General features: G+C 43.7%; 1 protein-coding gene across 7 annotated transcripts in view; it reads left to right on the top strand.

Moving 5' to 3' along the window:
• The window catches only part of Trim2 (tripartite motif containing 2), a 152,043-nt gene that overhangs the window by 107,166 nt on the left and 17,049 nt on the right, over window positions 1-27,828 (top strand). For all 7 annotated transcript variants that reach the window (XM_031374214.1, XM_031374211.1, XM_031374215.1 and 4 more), the window contains exons 4-6: window positions 13,216-13,367; window positions 14,584-14,764; window positions 15,614-16,337. In XM_031374214.1, coding sequence (XP_031230074.1) covers window positions 13,216-13,367; window positions 14,584-14,764; window positions 15,614-16,337 — 1,057 coding nt within the window. The remainder of the gene's footprint in view (window positions 1-13,215; window positions 13,368-14,583; window positions 14,765-15,613; window positions 16,338-27,828) is intronic.

Below are 27,828 nucleotides of genomic sequence, written 5' to 3'. Positions count from 1 at the left end.
TCTCTTGGTCCAGAAGGGGTGTGCATATCTATAATCCTAGCACCCAGGAAGCAAAGAGAGAAGGATGATGAGTTTGAGACCACTTTAGCAGTACAGAGAGACTCTCTTTACATATACACATTTCTTAGAGGGTGGAAGTATAGCTCAGTGGTAGAATGCATGCCTAGTGCCTTGGTTGATTTTCTATTGCTGTGATAATGCACCATGACCAAGGCAACTTAGGAAAGAAAGCATTTTGTTTGGCGTTTAAGTTTCGGAGCGTGAGCCCATGAGCGCCGCATCAGGGAGCATGTCAGCAGGCAGGCAGGCATGGTGCTGGAGCAGTAGCCAAGACCTTAAATCTTGAGACATGACCAAAACTGTGAGGCAGAGAGAGACCGGGAATGGCATGAATCTTGAAATCTCAAACCCTGCCTCCAGTGACACACCTCCTCCAACAAGGACAAACCTCCTAATTGTCCCCAAAGGGTTCCATTAACTGGGGACCAAGCATTCAAATATGTAAGCCTATTGGGGCCATTCTCATTCAAACCACCACACCCTGCCTATGAAAGTCTTCGCATTCAGTCTCTAGCACTGCTCCCTGAATTGGGTGATGATGATGATGATGACGACGACGACGATGATGATTTGGTGTTAGAAATCAAGCCCAGGTTTTCATGAATGTTCATGCCCCGTCACAGAGCTATACCTCCAATCCTAACAATATATTAATTCTAATCGATGACTTTATTCACTTTACCCCTTTATACTGGCCAATTAAAAAGTATTTGTAACTCCTTGTAATATAAGTCCACATATTATAAACCACCGGCCAAAGCAAGTGGTTGTTAGAGCCGAGCAATGTCTATTAGCTACTGAGTGCGTCTCATGCTGCACTGTGCCTGCTCCCTTGCCGCCTGCCCGGCCTCCTTCACATCCTCAGTGGGCTTCCTGCCTCCAGGCTGGCTGAGCCATTCCTTCTATGGCTTCTCTTATGTGTTTGTTCTTCTCTTTCATTTCCATTTCCTTCCCAGAAGAGCTTTCTCTAGCTATGCTCTCTGGGTAAGCCAAGCCACCTCTTTTTTGTGAGACTGGGTCTCACTATGTAGTAACCCTTACTGGTCTAGATGTCTCAGACAAAACCTGGGTGGCCTTGAACTTGAGGAGATAAGCCTGTTTCTCCTCCTGAGAACTGAAAAGAAAGTCGCATGCCATTATGTCCAGCCAGGCCACCTCTTCATAGCATTTACCCCCCTCGTGTCATTTGCCATCCTGCCCAATGACATTCATACTGTCATCTGTGGGCTGTTTGGTCTTCTAGCTTTCCCTCTAGAACAAATACAGGTAGGCAGAGGCTTTGGCACTAAGTACTCCATCTTCGGCAGATGGTAGAACAGATTTGCAAGACACCCACCCTCGGCTTCTCAACAGTCTACAAAGCAGGTATGAGTTACCCTAGATGGAGAGTCTCAGGCTTGGACAGGCTAAGCACCAGTTTGACTGACACATCAGTGAAGCTAGGGCTAAAAGAAAGAGCATCCTGAGCTTCATAGCTTCAAACACAAGATGACACCATCACTTGCACATCTGTAACTATTTAATGGGAAGTACCCTGAGCCAGTAAGAATGAGGTATAACATATAGATGATAATCCAAGGGACACTACAGTGTAGATTTTACAAAAACAAGCTTAAAGGATTCATCTCAAAGGAGGTTAAATGTTATTTTTCTGACCTCTTTTCTTATTGACTCAGAGTAAATACTGAGACGCTCTGCCTGGGCTCCCATCCTAAGTACCATGTCTAACAGGTACAAGTTCCCTTAAAATTCAGTTCAGTCATGGAGCTCTCTGCAGATCCTGATTGACAGGGAAGGAAGTCTTAGAAACAAACAGCAGGAGTCCCACTGTAGGCACCAGCCTAACGTTGAACAGGTGGTTGTGTAGAATACAAAAAAAAAAAAAAAAAAAAAAAAAAAAAAGACAGTTGGAAGGTAACATCATAATCGGTATAAGGTGGGGTGGTGTTCAGGAACAGCAGGTAGCTGGGGCACCTGGAACATGAAGTCTGAAGGTGGGGCCAGAACACGGGTGGGCAGGAGACTTGCAGGGAGGAACCAGAAAAGTAGATTGGGAGAGATTGTGACACACTGTGATATCATCAAGAAAGTGTTTGACCTCGATTCCAGGAGCAATGTGGAGCATTAAACCTTCAAAGGCAGAGGTGGATAGTTCACTGTTTGAATCATAGATTAAACAGTGAGACTGAGGCTGGACCAAGTTTGCATTTACTGAGATGTTCATCTGAAGTAAAATAAGAGGTTGGATTAGAGAGGACCACTGGGCCCAGAGCAGAAGACATATTCCAGAAGAAAGAGTACATTCATGTGAGAATCTGCATCCCACACATTAAAACCCACATGTTTTAGGAAGACAATCTGTGAAGCCAAGCTAAGATTGGAAGAACTTGAGCCCACTGAAATTGACTGTATAATTAGGTCCCAAGGGGTGGGGGGTGTGCTGGAGAGATAGCTCAGCGGTTGAGAGCACTGACTGCTCTTCCATAGGCCCCAGGTTCAATTCCGAGCAGCCACATGGCAGCTCACAACTGTCTGTGACTTCAGTTCCAAGGGACTGGACACCCTCACATAGACATACACGAAGGCAGAAAAATCATGTGTGTAAAATAAAGATAAATAAGTTATTTTTCAGAAAAGTCAGTATATTTACCTCCTGTACAATGTGCTAAATTAAATTGTCAATTATTTTATTTTTATTAGATATTTTCTTTATTTATATTTCCTGGTTTCCTCTCCGAAAACCCCTTATCCCATCTCCCCTCCCCCTGTTCACCAACCCACCCACTCCTGCTTCCCTGTCTTGGTATTCCCCTACACTGGGGCATTGAGCCTTCACAGGACCAAGGGCCTCTCCTCCCATTGATGACTGACAAGGCCATCTTCTGCTACATATGCGGCTGGAGCCATGGGTCCCTCCGTGTGTACTCTTTGGTTGGTGGTTTAGTCCCTGGGAGCTCTGAGGGTACTGGTTGGGTCATATTGCTGTTCCTCCTATGGGTCTGCAAGCTACTTCAGTTCCTTGGGTCCTTTCTCTAGCTCCTCCACTGGAGACCTTGTGTCAGTCCTGTAGTTGGTTGAGAGCATCCGCCCCGTCAACTGTTAATGGAAACAAAAAACTCAAAATATCTTTTGAGATTCACAACCATTTAATACATAAAGAAAGGACAAACAGGACTATATAAAACACAGAAAGGAATATTTGTCTAATGTATGGGGTAAATAATTCCATGGTTTTTTTTAAAGGAGACTTTTTAGAGGTTAAATAAAGTAGTTTCCTTTATTTGAAAAGACTACAACTCAGGATGTTAGAAGCCAGATGTATGGCATAGGCTTAGGCAAGAGGAGTTGACAGCTCCTCAAAGGCAGTGTGAGTTCAAACCCAGTCTGAGCTACATAATGAGATCCTGTCTCAAAAACCAACAAACACACACAAAACCCAAGAATCTAAGAAAAGAGCAACAATACAGACTGTGCAATGTGAAAGGAAATCGTGTCTGTGGTTCTTCGTATACACCGAATAGTGAGAGCTAGAAAGCTGTACTTAGCCGGGCGGTGGCCACACGTGCCTTTAATCCCAGGACTCAGATGGCCAGCTAGGGCTACACAGAGAAGCACTGTCTCAAACAAACAAACAAAAGAAAGAAGGAAAGAAGGAAGAAAGAGAGAGAAAAAATTATGACACACTTATCTTCCTGCTACCTAAATCTAGGGAAGAGGAAAAAATGAAAGCTATTAATAATTTAACTTATAATACTAACCATAAAATTCTTAATTAAAGTGCCTCAGAGGGTTCATTATATGTAAAGAGCACTGATAAGCAAACTATGAGTATCTCAAAAGAAGTTGAGAAAAGAATGTAAAAAACCCACAGGGAGGGTATAACTGACTAAAAATCACATCACAGAGGTTAAGTTTCACATTTAGTTATTTTAAAAGATAATAGAGCTGGCAAGATGGTTCATGAGGTAAAGGTTCTTGCCACACAGGCGTATGACCTGAGTTCAAACTCTGCACTCACGTAAGGTGGAAGGAGAAAACAACTTCTCAGAGTCACCATCCATCCTTTAGATCTTGTCTTAAATCTCAGGGGGAGAAGAGTGAATTGCTTTCAGTAAAGTGATGTTGGTTGGGCCAAAATATAACAAATGTTTTAGGTAGACATTCATCTTTTAATTCAGTAATTCTACTAGGAGAATTATTTCTAAGGAAATCACTAGATAAGATGATGATTTACCATGAGTGTTGTCATTTCTATATTATAGTAAAAATTAGAAATATAAGTTTACAATATTAGACACCTGTTGAGGTTACTATAAACTCATAACTGATTGCTAGGTAGCTATTAAAGCTGATTGACTGACTGATTGATTGATTGATTGACTGATTGATGCTAAGAATATTCAGCCCAGGGCTGAACACCTGCTTTACCACTGAGCCTTACTCACTGCTCCAAATAGATGTTTTTGAAATAAATAGCATGAATGATAGTATATGTGAATATATGTGCGTGTGTGTGTGTGTGTGTGTGTGTGTGTGTGTGTGCTCCTGATTATAGTTCTGGGTTTTCTCTATGCGACCACAGTGTATACAGTATATATAGTAACGAGTTTCCATAAAATGGCACTGCCTTTCTTAGGAAAAACTAAGGAAGGCGGGATCTCTGGCTACCACCTGGGGGACAAATTGGAAAAGAATTCCTAGGTTGCTCTCGCATGTCATCAGTCAGCACTTGGGAGGATCTCTGTGAGCCTGAGTCCAAAGCCTGTTTGGTTGAAATAGTGAGACCCTGACTCAAAAGAAAAGAAAGACTCTCCTAAAGATGCTTATCTGAGCCCATGTTAGCACCAGAGACCTTGGATGCCAGATGCCCTGCTAATTCCGGCACCCTAGAACCATTAAAGATTCTTCATGTTAACGTACCCTATTCCCTCCTTTCTACCAAATGCATCTCATCCAACCCCTCCAAAACTAAATCTATCTAAAGGCTCTGACCCTCCTTGAAGTGAGCAAAAACAGTTTAAAGTATGTTCTGAGCACTTCCTACAGGTAGAATCACTGTGATTCTTCAGGATCATAAAATTTATAAGCCAGTGAAAGGCCCTGGGGAATTGGCAGCATACATCTTAAAGCACTCCGTTGTCTGATCATAGATTGTAGGACCTCATGGCTATGCTGGTTTGAAATGGGGAATGCTCATTGCGTGTGCAAGCCAAACGCGGCATCCCAGATAAATTTTATGCAGTTAATTGCCATGGGTAAATCCTTAAAAACAAGTCAAGCATATGAAGGTTAATAAAATCGGGTGATTAGCAGCAATGCAGGGCGCTGCCATGCTGATTAGCACCGGTGGATGAAAGCCTGTCCACTGCTGAAATGCTGTGTGCTCTGCTCATTAAATTGCAGGGACAGCACTGCCAAGTACTCAAGAAAACGGAATGGCAGGCAGTGATCTAAGAGGTTCTTTGCTCTTAAAGCCAACACTTGAGCTCATGCCTTGTGATCCTAGGTAGACAAATAACCCGGGAACCCTGTCAGTGCTCAGTGAGGCTCCTTACTAACAAGGATGTTGACAGGAAGGGGATGTTCAGGATCCTCCCCTCCCCCATCAACTGTCAGGATCTCCACAAAGCCCTCCAGATTGGCCACGGGCCTGGAGCATCCTTTTCCCCCTAGGAATGCATGTGGTCCTGCCAGCTCCTCTGCTGATGGACACAGACGGTGACCACCTGTCAACAGCAATAAGCTCACCCTGGCCTCTGGCTGCCCTCCCACCCCTGGGGACAGTGGCATCATCTCTCCAGAAATGGATGAGCTCAGCTGAGGGGCACAGAGTCACCCCACGATTAGTGCTGAACTCAACAAGCCTCAGCTGCTAAAGCCTAGAATGAGCGTTAAAGAACCACTTGCTTTCGGCACTTCAAAACGATTCCCAAGTTCTTTCTCCCAGGATGTACTTGGGATGTTGAGCCACGGACAATGAACACTTCCTGCTGTCAACTGAAAGCTGAATAAGGGTTCTTTTTCCTTTTTCTTTCTTTCTTTTTTTTTTCTTTTTAGGTAAAAACTATATAACACCATTTTCAGTATTTCCAACACCTGAAAATGTACAGTTAGTGGGTTTTATATTCATAAAATCATGCAAGTACATAAGTAAGTAAATAGATAAATAAATAAAGTGTGTGTGTGTGTGTGTGTCCCATCTCCTAATTCACTGGCCCTAATTCAACATCCCATAAAAGTAGCCTCATACCTACAGACATCTCGCCCTGGTGTTACGACATGTCCTGGTTGTGATTTTCATGTGTGACTCTCTGCACTCCTGGGATCCTTCTGATATATGGCTGGATCAGTTTCCTTAGTTTATTGTGCAATCCCAAATTTACAAGGGAGATCAGTCTGCCACTGTCTTGCAATGCCCTTGGCCTAGTGAATTAGGAAATGACACACACAAGTGTATACACACACACACACACACATGTATTTTATTTACTTATTTTTTATTCATTTCTTTATTTACTTATTTGTTTGCCTTTTTACATACTTGTTTATTTTTTTACTTATTGATTGATTGATTGATTGACTGGAGACAGAATCTTACTATCTTTTCTTGCTTGGCACTCTACTACTCTCTATATAGACAGTATGTGTTAATGTACAGTATGTTAACACATAGCCTCACATTCAAAACAGATCCACTGGCCTCCGCCTCTCATGGGCTGTAATTAAAGGTGTTTCCTACCACAACCAATTCCTCTTATATATCTTTGGAAGTATTTGGGAAAGGTTGGGATAATGCCTTACTAAAAGCTCGTTCACTTCTACCGTTGAGGCTTTTGGTCAGAGACTGTCCTGGCTGGCAGTTTTCTGACTATGTGTCTATTCAGAATCTCATTTTGTCTTTGCATCTGCTTTGGTAGTTTGGGTGTTTCTAGGAATTTGTCTGTGCCATTGGGGCTGCTTAGCCTGCTGGCATGCAACATCCATAATGTCACTCTAATTCCTTATGTTTCCAAGATGTCAATAGGAATCTACCCACTTTCCCTTCTGATTTTAGTAATTTGAGGCTTTCCCCTTTCTTGGTCAATCTAAATAAAGTTTTCTTTTCTTTTTCCCCGTTCAGCTTATATTATGTCCTGTCAGTTGCACACTTTTCTCCGTGACCTGTCAGTTGCACGCTTTTCTCCGTGACCTGTCAGTTGCACGCTTTTCTCCGTGACCTGTCAGTTACACACTTTTCTCCGTGTCCTGTCAGTTGCACACTTTTCTCCGTGACAGCAACACTTGCCTCAGTCTGTTATGTCTGATGCTTTTTGCTCATACTTTACAAAAAATTTCTTTTTCTACTTCTTTATGTTCAACATTCAACTTGTTTCTTTGGACATTTATTTATCTATTGGTGTGGGGGTTAGATCCAGTGCCTTGTGCATTTTGAGTAAGTGCTCTATCACTGAAGTATGACTCCAAACCTTTTTGTTGTTGTTGGTTTTTGTTTTGTTTTGTTGTTTTTCGAGGCAGGGTTTCTCTGTATAGCTGTGGCTGTCCCAGAACTCACTCTGTAGACCAGGCTAGCCTCAAACTCAGATATCCGCCTGCCTCTGCCTCCCAAGTGCTGGGATTAAAGGCGTGTGCCACCACTGCCCAGCTATTGTTGTTGTTTTAATGATTTATTTTTATCATTTTAATTTTGTGTGTGTGAGTGTGTATCTGTGTGTGTGTCTGTGTGTGGGTATGTGCAGTGCCTTGTGAGACCAGAGACATCCAATTCTCCTGAGCTAGAGTTACAGGCAGTTGTACACAGCCTGATGTGGGTGCTAGGAACTGAACTCAGGTACTACTTAAGAGCAGTTCATGCTCTTAACAACGAGCCATCTCTCCAGCCCTGAGACTTTGGTCATTTTGAGAAAGGGTCTCCCTATTTAGTCAAGACTAGTCTTGAACTTACAATCTCCCACCTTCACCTCCCAAATACTGGGACTGTAGGCTGATGACATCATGCTAGGCCTTGAAATGTTCTGGGACAGGAACTGCATTGTTAACCTTACTGACTATTTCCTGTCCGTTTCTTGTTGCTCTCAGGGTTCTCTTGTTGGTGTAATAGATTGGTCGTAAGGTACCTTGGTTCGGTTCTGTTTGAGTTGGCTACTTAGGGTTTATGCAGATTTTTTGGCTATGTTGATTTGTTTTTTTCACCAAAATTTGAGGAGTTTCCAGCTCTGGTTTCTTCAAACATTAAAAAAAAAAAACAAATACATATTATTATATATATTCATTGGGGGTGGGGAGCAGGCACTCGTCAGAGCTTGGGAGTGGATGTCAGAGGGCAATGTTACAAAGTTGGTTCTCTGCTTTTACTGTGTAAGTCCTAGGGATGAAACTCAGGCCACCAGCCATCTTGTGCACTAGGCTGTCTTGCTGGCCCTCAAATATTACCTCTTTCTATTACATATTTGGTCCTAGGCTGTGTTCCTATTTCTTTGCTCTTTTGTCTTTGAAGCTCCTTTAGTGGATTTTACATTTTAGTTGTTATGCTTTCCAATGCTGGAGTACTTCTCTTTGGTTCTTCCTTAAAGTTCCTGTGTCTTTAATATTGTCTATTTGATGAGGCATCATCTCTTGATTTCTCTACTTGTTTATTTTTGAAAGTATGTATACAGTTTCTTTTAATTCTGGTACCATATGTAAGAGTTAATTTATGCTCTAGTAAGTCTAATCTGGATTTATTAAAAGACAGTTATTATTCATTTATTTTGGAGTAGGCCATCTTCTCTTTTAAAAAAATTTTATTATTTTTCTTTGGTGTGTATGGATGTTTTGCCTATGGTGTTGTGTGTATGGGTATATGTCAGTCTATCATGTGTATACAGAGCCCGCAGACACTGGAAGAGGTCTTTGGATCCCCTGAGACTGACATTTGTCTTAGTTAGGGTTTTGTTGTTGTGAAGAGACACCATGACCACAGCAACTCTTATAAAGGAAAACATTTAATTGGGGCTGGCTTACAGTTTCAGAGGTTTAGTTCATTATCCTAATGGTGGGAAGCATGACAGTATGCAATCAGACATGGTGGTGGAAAAGAAGCTAAGAGTTCTACATCTAGATCAGCAGGCAGCTGAAGGTGGACAAGTATTCAAATATTTAGTCTATGGGGGCCATTCCTATTCAAACCACCACATAGATGATCTGCCATGTCAGTACTGAGAACTGAACCTGTGTCCTCTGAAAGAGTAGGGAGTCCTCTTAACAGCTGACCAATCTCCAGCCTCATCTTGTATCTTTTTTATGACATTTTTTTTCTCCATTGGAAATTAAGGCATCTAAAATACTGTGCTGAAGGTTAGTCATGATTTCATACACCTTCAATTACAATTACATGAGAGGCTATCTCAGGGAGATGGTGAGTTTGAGGATAGCCTGTGATACATAGTGAAATTCTATATTTACAAAGAAAAGTAAATGAAAGAAAGATAATATTGCGGCAACTCTGGAAATCATACTTTCTCTCCATTATTCTCTCTCTCTCTTTCTTTCTTTCTGCTTAGTGACTTTTCTGGGTCAATTTTGTAAAGGCTGTAATTTTTGTCATGTGTGACCACTGAAATTATGTCCCATTCTTAGTCCACTAGCTTAGTCATCAGCTAGTGATATGACAGAGATTTCCTTATTCAGTAAATCCATTTTCCTGCCATCAGCTGTTGAAACCATAAAGTAAGAAGAGGGGCTGGAGAGACAGACGGCTCAGTGCTTGGAGCACTGGATGCTCTTGCTAAGGATCTGGGTTCAGTTCCAGGCACCTACACGGCAGCTTAGACTCATCTGTAAGCGTCCTCTTCTGCAAGCCCCTGACAAAATGCTCACACACATAGAGTGAAATGAACAGGTCGAGAAGACGGCTGGTAGTCTTAGGATGATGGGCTCTGCTCTCAATGAGATTTCAGATTATTAGTGCCCATGTCTTACTTCATGCTTTTCTCTTCATATAACTTTCTCCCCACATCATCTCACTCCTCAGACTGTGGAGGGCAACTGAACTCAGACCAGAAAGTGCCAGTAAGATGGCACAGGGTTTGAGATCTCTAAGGACACAGACTTCTAAAGAAGCATTGCCTTGTTTAACCCATTCCACACAGAGGCAGCATGCGGTGATTCGGAGGCAGCCTGGGTTGACAGGGGAAATGTGCCAGTGGGTTGGATGAGCACTGTCAGTGTGTCACACTCTCCAGCCCAGATACTTGCATTAGTCCCCACACCCTGAAGAACCTGAGGGAGGAAGCCTTCGCATTCCATTCTTGACTCCTCCACACGGTGATTTCCTGCACTGGTGGGATTTTCCTGAGTACTTATCATGAAGGTGAAATATTTGTTTATATATGATACAGAAATAAAATGTTCTGGTATTGTGAACCACCTGCTGAAGCCATGCAGTGAAGAGAGCGTCAGTGCTCAGGGTGGTACCCCAAGGGTCACTGGGAGGATTTTCAGCCCTTTCAGAATCGTGCTCCATGGATCCTGGGGAGGACATTTAAAAAAAAAAAAAGTTTTCAGAATTTTTTAAATTATTTATTTATTTATTTTATGTATATGAGTACACTGTAGCTGTACAGATGGTTGTGAGCCTTCATGTGGTTGCTGGGAATTGAATTCAGGACCTCTGCTTGCTCTGGCCCCACTCACTCCAGCACAAAGGTTGATTTATTATGTCTAAGTACACTGTAGCTCTCTTCAGACACCGGAAGAGGGCGTCAGATCTCATTACGGATGGTTGTGAGCCACCATGTGGTTGCTGGGACTTGAACTCAGGACCTTATCTCTCCAGCCCAAGTTTTCAGAATTTATTGGAAAATTTGAATAATTCCTTTTCACCAGTACGTTGAAAGACAAGAATTCTCTTAAATTGATGATTTTTTAATACATAAAATATTTGTGATACAGGGCTCATATATTGTCACCTAAGATTTGCATTTCCAAAAGTAATTTCCAGAAACCTTATGGTAGGAAATTTAGCACAACACTGCATTAGTTCTAGGTCCTCCTGTTTCCTGAATGGTGAAAGAAAGGAATATGTTAAAGTGCTGTAAACAGTCCAAAGTGCAGCTCCAACCAGAGAAAGGAAGAGTGACTGAGAGGACCCCTTACTCATATCTTATCTAGCAGTTTCTGTGTGGTGGACATTGAACTGAATAGAACCACATGTATTTTAAAGTAAAAAGCAAACATTCAATCTTCCCTTGGGAGATCCAAATTTCTATTTGAGTTTGTTATTGACGTACCATTTAATAGTGCACAGGGAGATGGACAGAGAAAATTTTGGCCTACAATGATTCTCAGTGGTTTGGCATCTGCTTAGCATCCACAAAGCCCTAGGTTTGAGCCCCATGCCTGCTCCCCCCAAAAAAGGGGGGGAGAGAAAGAAAGGACATTTCCAATTTATGGCTCAAGCCCAATAGATCTTCCTATGTGACAAAACCTTTAAAAATGAATGGATCCCGGTCTCCAAAAAAATGAGAGTGGTGTTTCCAATTTATGGCCCAGGTGTAGTCCTCAAAGGTCATTTTATGTGACAAAAAAATTAAAATGAAATACACATTCTTGTAACTTACTATGTTCCTGCATCAAAGTATAATGGTGCATGTAGTCTAAGATTATCGTGGAAATGTTTTGAAGGACTTTTACCTGAACCTGGTTCACTCAGAAAGATCGTTTTCAAAATACAACCCACTCCAGAAAATACTACCGCAGTGAGAGGAAATAAGGAAGGAGTCCTTTGGGTTGCCATGACACGAACCTCTAGAACCCTAAGTAGGGACATCTTGTGAGTCCACAGCCCCAGATCTCGCAGTGTTGAGTACCTGTCAGAGGTACCTGCCATAGCTAGGCATGACCTGGACTCTGTGTAGGTGAGTCCTGTGGTCAGGACCTTGTTGGTTTCAGTGGCACTGTGAAAAACCCATCATCCATCAAGCTGGGTCAAGCTGCACGCCTTTTTTGGTATGTGCATGACTAAAAACGCCACATAAAACTCTCCCTCAAAAGTCCTATGAGAATTCAAAACAGGCTTTGTGTCACATTGTTACTAAGTGTCCATCAGCCCAATTAGGATAAGTGGCTTAATTTCACGTTAAGGACAAGCTGATGATGTCATTGCCATCACCACAGCAGTCAGAAACTGGGAACTACTCTGAGCGGGTGCCAGGCATCATCAAATTCTTGTGCCTATTAATCCAGTTCATCTGCACAGCAGCCCAGTGGAGCCTGCTACGGTCATGGATACTATCGTCTCTACTGGACAGAGGTGGAAGTTGATCAGTAGAGTTAGGTCATTTGCCTATGGCCATTCAGCAAAATGTAAGATAGAGCCGCGATGAAAACTGCGGAGTGCATCTCTGTTCAAGCAGTGGCAGTTTTAAATAAAGTTCAGGAGAGCCCCCACCCCTGTCCGCTTACCTCTCAGGGAATCCACAAGGTAAATACTGCAGTCATAGCACGGCAGTAGAAAGGCAGCGTTTGTCATTTCCATGTATACAGCGGAGCTTTCCAGGGTGTCTGATACATTCTATCATGACGGAAAGAATGCAGAAGCAGAGAGGAGAAGGCAGATGCCTTTTGTCAAGCAAAAACACTGCAGAGATGTACTGAAACGCAAAGCAATGCCAAGTTTTAACATTTTCATCTTAAGTAACAAATTATGTTACTCACTACTAATATTTAAGTGGCTTCACGATTACTTTCATTACATTACATTAATAACATTTTGTTTTATTTTTAATACAACAAATATCTATGGAAAGAATCCACATATGTAAAAGTACTTTTTTTTTTGGAGACAAGGTCTCACTGTGTAACTATAGTTGAAACTTGCTATGTAGACCACCAGGTTGGCCTGGAACTTACAAAACTCCACCTTCCTTTGCCTCCTGAGTGCTGGGACTGCCTGGCTCAGAAGCTCTTTTGAAGTCCTCGGTACTTTTTAAAGAGCTTAGAGAGGTTCTGAGACCAAAGTGTTTGAGAGCCACACAGTGGCTTTGGCGTCACATGCACCTGTTCGAGGCCTGTCCTATCAACATTTGGGCACTGTCACCCCAGCAGCTTTAGTGACTGGGAATGATGGGAGAATGTGTATGTGTTTCCTGCAGAGTAAGCTCTCTGTGTTCCCCACAGGTGATGGAATTTTACTGCCAGTCCTGTGAGACCGCCATGTGTCGCGAGTGCACGGAGGGGGAGCACGCGGAGCACCCCACAGTCCCGCTGAAGGATGTGGTGGAGCAGCACAAGGCCTCACTCCAGGTCCAGCTGGATGCAGTCAACAAAAGGTGCCATGTCCCTCCAGATTCCCCATCCCATGTGAGGCCTGGCCTGACATCCAGTGTCTCTGAGATGGTAGGGCCATGCGAGCCTGTCTGTCTGCATAGCAATGTCCTATGTTCTCCTTGATCATGTGATCCCAGAACTGGGATTTTCCTTAGAGCTGGTGGCATACTTCTCTGCCTGTGGTGGTGCCTGGGATCTCTTCTCAACCTGAGCCCTGCACAATGGTGCTGAGCAGGGGTTGCTCAGATTTCCTCCTGTGTTTGTCTTGAGGGTTGGTGTTTGGTTTTTTCCCCTTTTGGCATGGACACAAATGAATATAGTAGCCATGTAGTGTATGAGAGAAACCGAAAAGGAGGTTAACAACCTGCAGTAAAACAAAATAGTCGATAGTCCTACTGTCAATAGTCCTAGTGAAAAAAGTATCCTGAAGGAACTTGGAAGCTTATAAGAGTTCTCCAGATACTCTGAGTTCAGCGAAGTTTATATGGTTGGAAGAAAAAAAATACAGCTAGACACTTAGAATATAGCAGTTCTCTCTTCCCCCCTCTTTCTCTTTCTTTCTCTCTTTCTCTCTCTCTCTCTCTCTCTCTCTCTCTCTCTCTCTCTCTCTCTCTCTCTCTCTCTCTCTCTTTTAGTTTTTCGAGAAAGGGTTTCTCTGAGTAGCCCTAGCTGTCCTGGAACTCACTCTGTAGACCAGGGTGGCCTCGATCTCAGAAATCTGCCTGCCTCTGCCTCCCAAGTGCTGGGATTAAAGGCATGCACCACCACCGCCCGGCTCTCTACTATGGGCAATTCTGTATACACACATGCACACACACACACACACACACACACTCACTCACACACATACTCGGTGATACCTAAACCCATTTTGGATGTCTTAGCAGTGGTGGAGCAGGAATATGCTCTAGATGTGGAGCGGAGGACAGAACTCTGTTAGACGTCCTATGTGCACAGGGCATCTTCTACCACAAGGACTATCTGTTCCTCAAAGACCTTTGTACTATCAGTAGTTAACCCAGATGGTTGAAGAGAGACTGAAATAGACGTGACCCTGAGGGGCTCACTCCTTCTATCCTATTGCCTTTTAAAGGTGATGCAAGTGGCATAGAAAAGGTGCCTTGCGCTTAGAGAGACTGAAGGTGTAGATAGGCTTTGGAGCATTTATTTCTAGGTAGAAGTTAAATAATGATCGCTAACAACTGTCCTGTCTCTCAGACTCCCGGAAATAGATTCTGCTCTTCAGTTCATCTCTGAAATCATCCATCAGTTAACTAATCAAAAGGCCAGCATCGTGGATGACATCCACTCCACCTTTGATGAGCTGCAGAAGACTTTAAATGTCCGAAAGAGCGTGCTGCTCATGGAGCTGGAGGTCAACTATGGCCTCAAACACAAAGTAAGTCTCTGCAGCTCTGTAGTCCAGCAGGCTTCCCATAAGAGATGCGGCACAGGGAGCTCTGCACTCCCAGTACCTGCTTACTGCACTCTAACACCGGCGGCAGGGACCTACACTGCTGTACTTCCTGTACTTCCTGGGGACCAACACTGGACTGTTCTTTACAATTAGTAAAAAAATCCCCCCCCTTTTTTTCTTTCAGCAAAACTGGGACTCTGTGACTTCTTTCTGTAGCAACTTAGAGTTCTCTGTAAGGAGAGGTTGCATATAGAAATGTTTCCAGGGCTTAAGGTTTGCCTGGAATGTTTTCCTTCCTTAATTATAAGGTGGAGGAGCGTCTTAACTGCTCTCTCTCACCCACACTAACCTGTTCCTCAACTTCAAAGCAAACCTGACTGCTGCCTTTGTTTGGCTCTGCAAGTCTGTTCACCAAGCCAGGGTGGAGAGCTTCAGCTATTCAGGTGTAGAGACTTCTCAAATAGTTGGGTTTTGTTCCCTGAGGTGGTGATGGGCAGCTCTGAACGCTAGGGAAAAGCCACTGGGTAATGACTAATTCACCCCAAGCAGACAATTTGTTTGCTGGTGGTAGCGTCCTTTCTCTTTGCCCCAACAGATGACCTAAGAAATGCACGTGTGGGTGAGAGGCAGGGTGAGGCAGAAGGGAAATCTCCAGATGGTACGGGAAATGCAACTTAGCAAGGGTTCACTGGGTTAAATGGAATGCAGATGGTTCCGAGCCACCTGAGTGGGCGGACGCAGAAGTTGGTTCTTTTGGGCGGAGGGCTCTGCCCCAGCTCCTGGCAAAGTGTCCTGCAGGCTGCACAGTGTCATTGCCTCTGTTCCTGGCAGGTGCTGCAGTCGCAACTGGATACCCTGCTCCAAGGCCAGGAAAGCATTAAGAGCTGCAGCAACTTCACGGCGCAGGCCCTCAACCATGGCACGGAGACGGAGGTGCTGCTGGTGAAGAAACAGATGAGCGAGAAGCTGAACGAACTGGCAGACCAAGACTTCCCACTGCACCCGCGCGAGAACGACCAGCTGGATTTCATCGTGGAAACCGAGGGACTGAAGAAGTCTATCCACAACCTGGGGACCATCCTCACCACTAACGCCGTCGCCTCTGAGACGGTGGCCACGGGCGAGGGGCTGAGGCAGACCATTATCGGGCAGCCCATGTCCGTTACTATAACCACTAAGGACAAAGACGGAGAGCTGTGCAAGACAGGCAACGCATACCTCACCGCTGAGCTCAGCACCCCTGACGGCAGCGTGGCGGACGGAGAGATCCTAGACAACAAGAACGGCACCTACGAGTTCCTGTATACTGTGCAGAAGGAGGGGGACTTCACCCTGTCCCTCAGGCTCTACGACCAGCACATCCGAGGCAGCCCGTTTAAGCTCAAGGTCATCCGCTCTGCCGACGTGTCCCCCACCACCGAGGGCGTGAAGCGACGGGTCAAGTCCCCGGGGAGCGGGCACGTCAAGCAGAAGGCTGTGAAGAGACCCGCCAGCATGTACAGCACCGGCAAGCGAAAAGAGAACCCCATCGAGGACGACCTGATCTTCCGAGTGGGTAAGGAGTGGGCGCTGTCCCCGGACTGAGTGGCTAAAGGGCCACCGGGGCAAGCGCTCCTGCCGATTGGAATTCTGCATTTCCAAGCAGGTGGGGAGCTCCTGCTTGTTTGGCTAGGCTAGTTTCTGTAGGCTTTTCCTAAATGTTTCTTCTTCCCCCCATCCCCCTTCCCCCTTTTCCTGATAAATGCAGCCAGTGAGAAGCTGAAAACAAGAAGGGGGTGGGGTGAAGCCAAAAACACAACCACAATGAAAACAAAACAAAACAAAACCTCAACATTTATAACCTGGAAATTCAGACCGACTCTCACTTTGGTGGGAGTGTCTTTTGGAGGAGTCCTGACTAACTCAAACGCAGAGAGCCTTGCCTCTGGCAAATTGTATTTCTGTGAAATCTGTGGGCTTGGGCAGGGGCAGTCCCACAGACGGAATTCAAATACCTCTCTGCCTCCACTCCTGCAAGGAGTGGAAGATGTGTGTGGGTCAGTCCGCAGGGCAAGCCGTGTGGCCAGCCAGTGGTGCAGAGCTGGAAACCAGCTCCTAAGATCTCAGGGTGGAGAAGGAAATGGGTTTGGGGCGGGGTTGGGGATGAAGCCTAGGGGTGTAGCCTGAGCTCAGAGATGGGAGTGAGGTTGCCCCTCCCTCTGATTTATTACCTGTCCCTCGTTATCTATGTTTGTTTTCACTGCTTGTTTTCTCAAGAGGAAGCAACCTAAACATAAACCACAAAAGGGGTGTTCAGCCATTCTTAAGGAGAAGCAAAGCTTGCATTTTGTTTCAGAAAGGACCAGCAGCCTGTCTAGTTCTCCTTGTTATGTCTTTACGGGCAGCCTGCCTTTCTCCCTGCTCCCCTCTGCGTCTACATCTCTACATCACGGGGCCTGAGAGTGGTGCACAGTTTGTTAACTGACACACCTAGAAAGGAAATCGATTTTTTATCTGGGAATCTGCAGATAGGCCAGTGTGCTCTGGGAGGGAAAGAGTAAGAGACCATGCTGGCCAACTTTTCTCGACATGTTTTCCTTGGATTGTCTTGAGCAACTTAGGCTCCTTGGAATGTTGTGGGCTGAGTTGCCCTGTTAGTTCCCAGGGCTGAATCCGGTAAAGAGTGTGGAATGCTGACTTGTAACTTGTAAACTTGTCCATTCAGAGCATGCCTTTCTTGGTCACCTATGTAGCATGGTTCCAGGGGACAGGCTAGGACAGACACAGGACTGGATCCTGCTGTTCCAGTTCTTCCACTTAAGCCTTGGGCCTATCTTTCCTCTTCCTTCAGCATCAGCTTCCATGTCCATAAAATGCAAAGTTTTCCTTTAGATTCTTCTATGTTGTCACGATGATAGGGTCCCGAGAATCAATTTCATTTCTTTTTGGGAAATCCTAGTAGTAGTCGTGAACTATGTTAGTACCATTTTTAATTATGTGAGGAACCTTTGAGTCGTTTACATAATGGCTACAAGTGGATGTTCCCAGCGATGGTGAGGCTCCCTTTACCCACATCCTCATCAACATTTACCTTGTCTTTTTGATGGTTGGTTGGTTTTAATTGGCATTTTCCTGGTAGTTAGTAATGTTGGCTGCTTTTACATACTTGTTGGCCACCAGTATGTCTTTTAAGAAATGCCAGTTTGATCATTTGCCCATGTTTAAATCACATTTTGAATTATTAGTATCATTATTGTTACATTTATTGGGGGTACAAGTGTCTCAGCATGTATATGGAGGTTGGAGGACAGCTTCAGAGTTGGTTCTCTTCTGACCATCAAACAGACACTAGGTCTGTTTGGTCAGTCTTTACCCGCTGGGCACCTCACTGGCCCCAGGTTGTCTTCTCACCATTGATTGTTTGGAGCATAGATGTACTGGTGTACTAATATAATTCCAGCATTTGAATTATATTGGTCTGAGAGTCTGAGGCAGAAGGATTTTTTTGTAACCTCAAGGTTACAAAAGCAATGATTTTTTTCTTGATTTATTTTTATGAGTACCGCAGCTTGGCAAGAAAAGCAAAAATATTAAGCTAAGAAATTTCTGTTCAATAAACAAAACTAACACCAGAGTGAAGAGATTAATTAAAAAAAAAAAAAGTTTATGAAGGTTGGCGTGGATTTTCTTCCCTTCTATTTGGCTTTGTTGCAGGTGCTGCTAGGCTCATACCTAAAAGCCATTGCTCAAACCAGCATGAGGCGCTCCTCTCCCCAGCCTCCTCCTGTGGGCTTTGCAGCTTCAGGCTTCCAGTCTTAATCCAGTGTGGGTTGCCCTTTGTATTTGATATGAGGTCATCCTCTAATAATCTGCATGTCAACATGTTCCCAGCACCATTTATTGACGAGACTCTCCTGTCCCCATTGTCTCCTCTTTGTCACAGATTAATTAACCATCAATGTGTGGCTTTATTTCTGGGCAATCTTATACTTTTTTGTGGTCTGTTGAGTTTTTGTCTGTCTCTGAGACAATCTCACTATGCTCTCCTTAAATTCTATATTCTCTGTCTTGGACTGCCAAGTGCTGGGATTACAGATGCCAGCATGCCCTCCGGGCCTTGTATTCCACATGCGTGTGTGTGTGTGTGTGTGTGTGTGTGTGTGTGTGTGTGTGTGTGTCCTTTTTATGCTAATATTGTTCTGTTTTTGTCAGGAATAGCTTTGAAGTAGATGTTGAAAACCAGAGAATATAATGTTTCTGACTTTGCTCTTTTCCCTCAGAATTGCTTTAGCTTTTTGGAGATTTCTGTGGCTACACATGAGTTTTAGCATTGTTTTTTCTACTTTGAAAAAAACTGTCATTGGGATTTTGGTAAGAATCGCATTGAATTTGTAGATTTCTTTGAGTAGTGTGGACATCTTTCCAGTATGCATTCTTCCAGTCCGTGAACACAGAATATCTTCCCACTTATTAATGGCTTCTTAAGGTGTTTTCATAAATGTTCCTTGGTGTTCATTGTTCAGACCTTTTACACTATTGGTTAAAAATACCCCTAGGACTTTTGTTATTGTTGTTTTAATTCTTTAACTTCACGTCCTAATCCAGACTCTAGTAAAAGTCAGTACTCATGACGCAGTAATGAAGCTCAGAAAAGGGTTTTGAGAGCACCTGAGCCCGACAGGCATTATGCTAGATAATGGATATAGTATAGTGACAACATAAATGTGATCTCCTTCCTGGGGAAGCTTACAGATTTGTATGGCAGATATATGAGCATCTTGGTCAACTACTGAGGGAGAGTGATGGAAAGCTACAATACTAAGGAGTTTAAGCCAGAGTTTAATAGGACTTCCTCAAGTCAACAGATGGAATTAGCAGGCAGAGGGATCAAAGAGCAAAGGACAGGGAAGAGAAGGAATAGGACTGGTGGATTCATGTTGTGCCCATCTTGTGCTGAGTGAGTAAAGGTCTGAAGGATAAAAAGTGATGTGACACATCCAGGTGGGAGCCCACTGCTGCTCAAATACCCTCTGCATCTCCATACTTGACCACCCCCAAGCCTGAATCCACAGCGATTACTATTGTTATTTATGCTGTGGTCTCACCACCTGATAAGACTGTAAGTTCCTTCAGGTCGAGAGTGATGCCATGGTATCATTTGTCATCCCCAACCATACTCAGAACTTCATTGATGCAGCATCAAGGCTTGAGCCACAGGATTTAAATATCCTCTTATTGGACCATTGAGATGGCTCAGTGGATGAAGGCATTTCTTCCCTCATTCTGACAGTTTATGTTTAATCCCTGGAACATTACTTTAATTATAAACCTCAAGGAAATGTTAAAATTTAAACATGTAAATGATTTAAATGATAACATTTAAAGGTGCATGCTAAAAGTTAAAGCCAGGTGTGGTGGCACATGCCTTTAATTCCAGAACTCTGGAGACAGAGACCTGAGTTCAAGGCCAGCCTGGTCTATATAGTAAGTTTCAAGATAGCAAGGGCTACATGGTGAGACAGCTTGAACCCTGCGCTTCCCCTGTAACCCCCCCAAAAAAAAACACAACTAAACACACACACAAATTAAAGGAATTCTGGATGGTGACTGGAAATGGGCAGGATGTCAACACTTTCTGAGTCAGGCATTAAGCTTTTTGTCTTCTTACTGGAGGTCTCTAGTAGATATGATACTGCTTCTGTTGAGGTGACTGTGGTGAATAATGTACCTATTGGTATATTAGGTGTGCTGGAGGCAGTTACTACTAGCTTATTCGATGGCTCCATGATATGAACTTGAAACCATGGAGAATTATTTAAACTTTGGAAATAAGTAAATACCACAGACCAGAGCTCCCTCTCCCGACCCCTTAGCCCTACTCCTCAAGCCACACCATCAGGGTAACATAATTATCCTTACCATGGAAGGAATGCAGACTTAAAGAACTTCAAGCTACAGCTTTTAAACACCCCTTAACGTCTGTGGTCTTCCAAAGTTGAGTGGTGTGGTACCTCCCATGCCTGACAACTCAATTGAATGCCTGCTGCAAGTGAATTATAGCGCCTCTCAAATGTTGCATTGGGAAATAATTGTGAATGAGTTGAGAGAAGTAACTCAGAGCTCTTATTGGTGACAGTTCCTGGCCATGCAGAAATTCCTTTCTGGGTTTGCTGACTAGGAGTTATGAGCTGGTTTAGTCAGCACCGGAGAGCATCATTGAACAAAGGGGAAGTGGAAGATGTGGGAGGGAGGGAAAGAATCTCAGCTGAATTGTTTCAAAATATGTAACTCATACCCCATACCTTAATGACTTAGTAGGAAATTGGATGAAGCACTTATCTGTATTCTAGAGCATGTCAGTTTAAATGGATGTGTGGGGCTAGAGAGGCAGTCTAGCTCAGAACACTCTTCAGACTCTGGGATTGATCCACCAGCATGTAGAAGAGAAAATGGGTATAGGATAGAATAGGACAGAATAGAGTAGAATAGAATAGAATAGAATAGAATAGAATAGAATAGAATAGAACAGAACGATACGATACGAGACAATACAATACAATACAATAGACTGCATGTAGCATGTACTCAAAAGCTCATAGAAACATACTATGTTACTTCATGTCCCACTCCTGCCACACCTCTGTAAACCATCTTCTTCCTTAATGCCTGAGATGAGGGTGATCATGTTAAATGAGCTCACTCTAAGACCTCAGTCTTTTGAGGATCTTATCCTTGGGAACTCCCCCTTCATTTCAAGTGGAAATAGATCCAGTTTATAGTTACTATACTGTGTGTGCTAATCAGATTTCTCTTCCTACTAAAAAATAACAACAAACAAAAAAACAAACAAAAAACAACAAAAAAACCCCAAACCCTTGTGATATTAACTAAAAAAGAGGAAAGGTTTATTTTGGCTCATAGTTTTGGAGACCCTAGTAAATGGTTGGTTGGTTCCATTGCTTTGGGGCCTGCAGTGAGGCAGTGCCTTGTGTTGTGGAGGACATAAAGAAGTGATTGTCACCAGGCCGTGGTGGTGCACACCTTTAATCCCAGCACTTGGGAGGCAGAGGCAGGCAGATTTTTGAGTTCGAGGCCAGCCTGGTCTACAGAGTGAGTTCCAAGACAGCCAGGGCTACACAGAGAAACCTTGTCTCCAAAAACAAAAACAAAAGAAAACAAGCAAACAAACAAAAGAAGTGATTGTCTTACTTCATGGTGACTTGGGAAGCAAAGTCAGGAAGTGTAGGGCTGAAGTGTATCTTTGACAAGGTGTGTCACTAATGAACTAACTACCTTCCATGACACCTTTCTTAGTGAAGGTTTGTATTCCTGCACAAAACATCATGACCAAGAAGCAAGTTGGGGAGGAAAGGGTTTATTCAGCTTATACTTCCACATTACTGTTTATCACCAAAGAAAGTCAGGACAATAACTCACACAGGGCAGGAACTTGGAGGCAGGAGCTGGTGCAGAGGCCATGGAGGAATGCTGCGTACTAGATTGCTTCCCTTGGCTTGCTCAGCCTGCTTTATCATAGAACCCAGGAACACCAGCCCAGGGATGGCACCACCCACAATGGGCTGGGCCCTCCCCTCTTGATCACTAACTGAGAAAATGCTTTACAGCTGGATCTCATGAAGGCATTTCCTCAAGGGAGGCTCCTTTCTCTGTGATAACTCCAGTGTGTGCCAAGTTGACACACAAAACCAGCCAGTACAACGCCCTACATCTTAAAGGTTCAAACACCCTCAGAAGTGCTGTAGGCCGAGGACCAAGCCTTCAATACAAGGGCCTTTGGGTGACATTTTACCTCCCAGCTTGAACACTGTGCCATACAGTGCAGCAAGGAAACAGGACAGATGTTATAGATGTTACTCATGCAGGGAGCTTATGGTGTAGGAGGGATACAGTTAAGTGATTAAAGTATAGTGTGATGGGCGGGAGGGGACTTCTCCAAAGGATTTTAAGAGAAAATATGATCCATGTGAGCCCAAAGAAAACCATCAAGCTAATGTCTAAAAGGATACATCATGGAGTTGGAAAGAGGGCAACTGTTGTAGAAGACTGGAATTCAGTTCCCAGTACTCATATGGGATGGCTCAAAACCACTTGTAATTCCAACTTCAGGGGCCTCTTTTGGCCTCCGTGGTCATTGCACACATGTGTGTGGGTCTCCCTGCTCTTGTGGACCATCGGCCTGTTGGGTCCATGAGGGCAATGGGAGCAGAGACGTCAAAAAGGGGGTCTGGAAGCCCTATGAGTGTGTGTGGTGAATGACCACACTGGGGCCTCTTGTCAGTAGGCAGGGCGACTCTACTTAGGGTGACTGAAGGCTTATACAGTTTTGGGGGACTGTAAGTAGGGACATCCAGGATGGGCAAAGGCCATTGGCTGGAGGCTTAGGGTACCTGAAATGCCTCATTAGTTGGGAAAGCATTTCAGGAATCTCAGGTGCTGGCTGAACCAGTGTTGTCAGGAGAATGGAAATTGATCCTATAAACAAATTGAGGGTATGTGACATTCCTCAGGTAGAGATGAGTGTGGAGGTTTAGACTTCCCCAGACAAAGTCAGAGAAGGAGAAATTTTGCCAATTTTCCAAGTCCCAGACCATCATGTCCATGTTGTAGACTTCAAGCTTAATTAGCAGAGTTTTCCCAGACATGTACACACATATAGATGATGATGATGATAATGATGATGATGATGACTGACGACGATGATTTTTAGACCGGGCCTCACTATGTAGTCCTGGCTGTCTTTGAACTCACTGTAGACCAGACTGGCCCGGAACTCGGAGACGTGACACATGTGTCTGTCTCTGCCTCGTGAGTGCTGTGATTAAGGAGTATACCACTGAAACTAGAAAAAAAAAAGGGGGTGTATATATTGAAAAAATGCAGTTTTGTTCTTTCTTCTGTCTCTAATGTGACTGGCTTCAGTCTTCTCTAATGTAACTGGCTTCAGTCTCTTCAACTGCACAATGGAAATGACGATATTTATACTGATGGCTCATGAGAGAGAATGTATAAGAAAGTGCTGTGCATATTGCTGAACATTTCACTTTCTCACAATGCACCATGAGTTAGAATTTACAGCCCGTCATTAGTAACTCACACGTGCACTCACTGAGCAAGTGCTCATTAAGCACCTGCCTGGCTCATCATCCTGCAGTAGACGATGGACTTGCTTCAGTAACATCTGGGGAGATTCTTTCACTCAAAGCCCCTTGCATTCTAAGTTGGGAAGGGCGGTCAGAAGGGATATACATTGTTTGTCCTCTGGATTCAGTTTTCTTTTTTGCTTTTCAATACAAGAGTTACTCTGTGTAATCCTGGCTCCTGGAACTCCCTTTGTAGACCAGGCTGGCCTCCAACTCAGAGATTCCAGTGCCTGGGCCTTCCCAGTACTGGGATTAAATGTGTGCACTGCCACTACCACCCTAATAGTTCCTTAAGAAATTATTACTAAATTATTTATAGCTCCCTTAAATTCTGTTGATGAGTTAGTAGCTAACACAAGTAATTGTGAAATGAATCTTTTAGATGAAAATAGGAAATGATTTGATAAGTACTGTTAATAGATATATTGTTTTACTTATCAGTATTACGAAAGAATTTGTCTTCATTACATATTTTCAATATTCTGTATATATATATATATATATGCACGTACGTGTATGTGTGTGTGTGTGTGTGTGTGTGTGTGTGTGTGTATACAAGCTTGTGTGGCGGCCAAGGATTAAACCCAGGGTCTTGTACAAGTTAGGAAAATGCTCTAAGACCGAGACATATCACCATTAGAATACTATAGAGAGACAGGAGAGACTTGTCTGTTGACCAAGTAGAATTTCCTAAGGATCTGGGAATGTAAAGGTTGGACCCAAATAATTTCCAACTTCTTTAATTCCTACTTACTTCGTTTTTGTGATAAGCTACTTTACAAACACTTGAACATTCTATCCACGTGATAGCACAGTGTTGGGCAGCATCTATTTCAATTGCCAGTAAAAAGCAATCAGCATCAATTGTCTTTCAAGATAAACTGATGCAAACAGAGTTCAGGAGAAAGAAAGGATGATGGGAATCTCCGACAAGACAAAAGATACTATGGTGCAGGCTTGCACAAGGCTGGGGTTGGGGAGGCGTGGTCTTTAGCTCTTGAAAAGAGAGAAGGTTGGAAGAGGAGGAGAAGGTAGGTGGAGAGGGAGATTTCACTATTACGACATTTAATTGGTAGTTTGTTGTCTTTGGTGGTGTGTGTCTGTGTTATGTGTGTGTATCTATGTGTTATCCGTGTCTGTGTGGGTATAGGTGTTCACGTGAATGTCAGAGGACAACTTTGGGAGACAGTTCTCTTTCCTCTAGGGGGGATTTGGAACTGGAACTCCGGTTTGCAAGTCCTTGAATAGTAAAGGCTTTTTTTTTTTTTTAACCTGCTGAGTGGCCTTGCTGAGCCATGCCTGTTTTATTTAGCCTGTTTTAAAACTGTGCAGTGTGGCTGACTGATGTCCCTCCCGTCCTGCGGTTTTATTTCCAAATGGGCCAACAGATACCGGCTGGTGGCCCCTCGACGGCCAGATGCTCCGCAGAGGCTGTGGAAGCTCTTTTCAGCACTGTGCTTTGTCCCACTGCTCTGATGACCCAGTGCTGGCAGCTTCCAAGAGCTCCCTCATTCATTGCAAAAGTAAAGAACTTCCTGCCCTGGATTCTGATCGGATTAGCATGGAGTTCGACTGAATGTCTTCCTGCCCCCAATGCAGTTCTTTGCCATTTCTACTGATGCTCAGAATCGTGGCCTTATTTCTGTATGGCACAAAAACAAGTCGGTGTTTTGGGCACCTCTGTTTTCTTTCTTCCAGCACCAGCTGTGTGTTCTAGAAAGCAAATGGAATCTTTTCACTAATACCATTTTTTCAATTTTTTGCTATGCACCGAGTCTTCTAGAAACACAATGGCCTTTGTCCTTAGCAGAAGAGACCAGAGGTTACATGAAGGAGATCCATAGGCAGTGTTTGTCCCTGCCTGTACATAAAATACAGCAAATCAGTGTTCATCTCCTCTCCTCAGGTGTCTCTTAGCTGCCTTTGCTCTTCTATTTGTCACCAGCCACTCCATGGCTATGGGGACATTGCCCATTTCACATATGCAAGGATCTGAGAAGTTATTTCTCTGCCAGTGAAATGAGCCAATTCAAACCAGATTAAAGTGTATAAAGACAGGTTTATTGGAAAGCCACTCAACAAGCAGGTTCACTGGTCCCAAGAAGGAGGCCAGGGAAGTTGCCATGGGAAGGGAATCACAGGGGAGGGGGAAGAGAGAGAGAAAAAGCACTCTAGCAGAGACAGAAGAGAGACCAATATGTCTGGATTATATAAGGAAGATCTTCTGGGGGAGGGGAAGCCCAGCCCCTTGGCTAGAAAGTTCAGGGCAGAGGACAAGGTTTGCACTGTAACAGGTAGGGACTGAGGGATGCTGGGAAAAACCTGGAGGCCAGGTCAGCTTTGGAAATGCTAAATATGCACCTTAGCTTTTTGTCCAAGAGTCTGAAACCCAACAGAATCTACAACATTGGGGTTTCTTAAAGGTCATTTCTTTTATTTCTGTTCCAATCCCAGTTTTTATAAGGCTCTTGCTCTTAAAAAAATTTATTTATTATTAGTGTGTGTGTGGGAGGTGAGGGGGTGACACATGCCATTGCATGTGTGGAGGTCAGAGGAAAGCATGTATGTGAGTGCGTATGTGCGCCTGCGTGTGTTCTCTCTTTCACCTTTATGTGCTTCCGGGGGTTGAATCCCAGTTGCCAGGCTGGTGGGATTGTCCTGCTGACCTGCTGAGACATCTCATCCATGGGCCCCAAGACTCTTGCTTTCAAGATGGTCCTGAAACCTCATTCTGATGATGACATACTTTTGTTTATCAGTTTTAAAGTTTATTTATTTATTTTGAGGAAGCCTTCTTCACCCCAGTCTCAGTGTGCTGGGATTACAGGTATATTTTTGAAAAGTCGGGGGTTTGGGTTTTTATTTTTCTTAGAAGCACTGGCCTTACCACCTTTAAAAAGATGTTTGTAAAATGAACGTTGTAGAATTCTTTCTTTTCCTGGTCCTCAGCTTTGCTCTTCCTGGGTTCAATTATTCAGACATTTGCAGGAAAGACCCCAAATAAACCACACCAGTACATACCTCTTTAAAGGGTCAACTGCACCTTTCTCATCTGCATAACCAGATATCAACTCATCTTCTTATCTTTTTATTTATTTTACTTGTCTGTTATTTTGTTGTGAGCCTGGCTCTCACCGTTGTTGTCCAGGCTGGCTTTGAACCCCTGGGCTGAAGCATTTGGGAACCACAATGCCTTGCTTTCACACACAGGTTTTAAACACATGCTCACTCATTTTGCATCCATGTCTCTTGCAAAGATCCTGTGGGCCAAGTGATACATTTAATGGGATAGGAGTTTCCTTCGTGGCAGGACTTTCTCTTTAGGGATCTGCGGTTTTTCTCTCTTGAGCTCGGAGACATTAGACACAGAAGAACAAGTAAACCTGAGAGGGCTCCTGACTTTGGAACAATGATGGTCATTGGAATCTGGTGAAAAGCAACTCATCCAAAATGAACCTGCCTGGCACAGCAGTTCTAATTGTTGACTTGTTCACTTCAGCCAACATCTGGAGATGGCTAAAAACTACTAATACATTAGTATTTTAGTATAAATTAATATAATTTATTTTTCTCTTTAGGAATTAAATTTTAAGTTTCTTTCTGGGTCATGCTTAGACAGTTTACGTTTCCATCCATTAATACTCAGAGTGCTATGCAAATAAGTTATTCAAAATTTTTAAAGTAAAAAGAGATAACTGTTAACATGCAAATGATATTCTTTTCCTTTTCTTCCGTTTCTCTCTCTCTCCTTTTTCTTTGTAATCAAAGAGTCCAGTGGCCAAGTTTGACAAGTTTGACCTTAAGCCCAGCACTAGGGAGACTAAAGCCAGAGCAAACTCAAAGCCATTCTGGGCCACCCTGTCAACATATACACATGCATGCACATACACATACACACACACACTA

Source organism: Mastomys coucha, unplaced genomic scaffold (assembly GCF_008632895.1).
Source record: "Mastomys coucha isolate ucsf_1 unplaced genomic scaffold, UCSF_Mcou_1 pScaffold16, whole genome shotgun sequence".
Lineage (NCBI taxonomy): Eukaryota > Metazoa > Chordata > Mammalia > Rodentia > Muridae > Mastomys > Mastomys coucha.
This window is presented reverse-complemented; position numbering and strand designations above follow the sequence as displayed.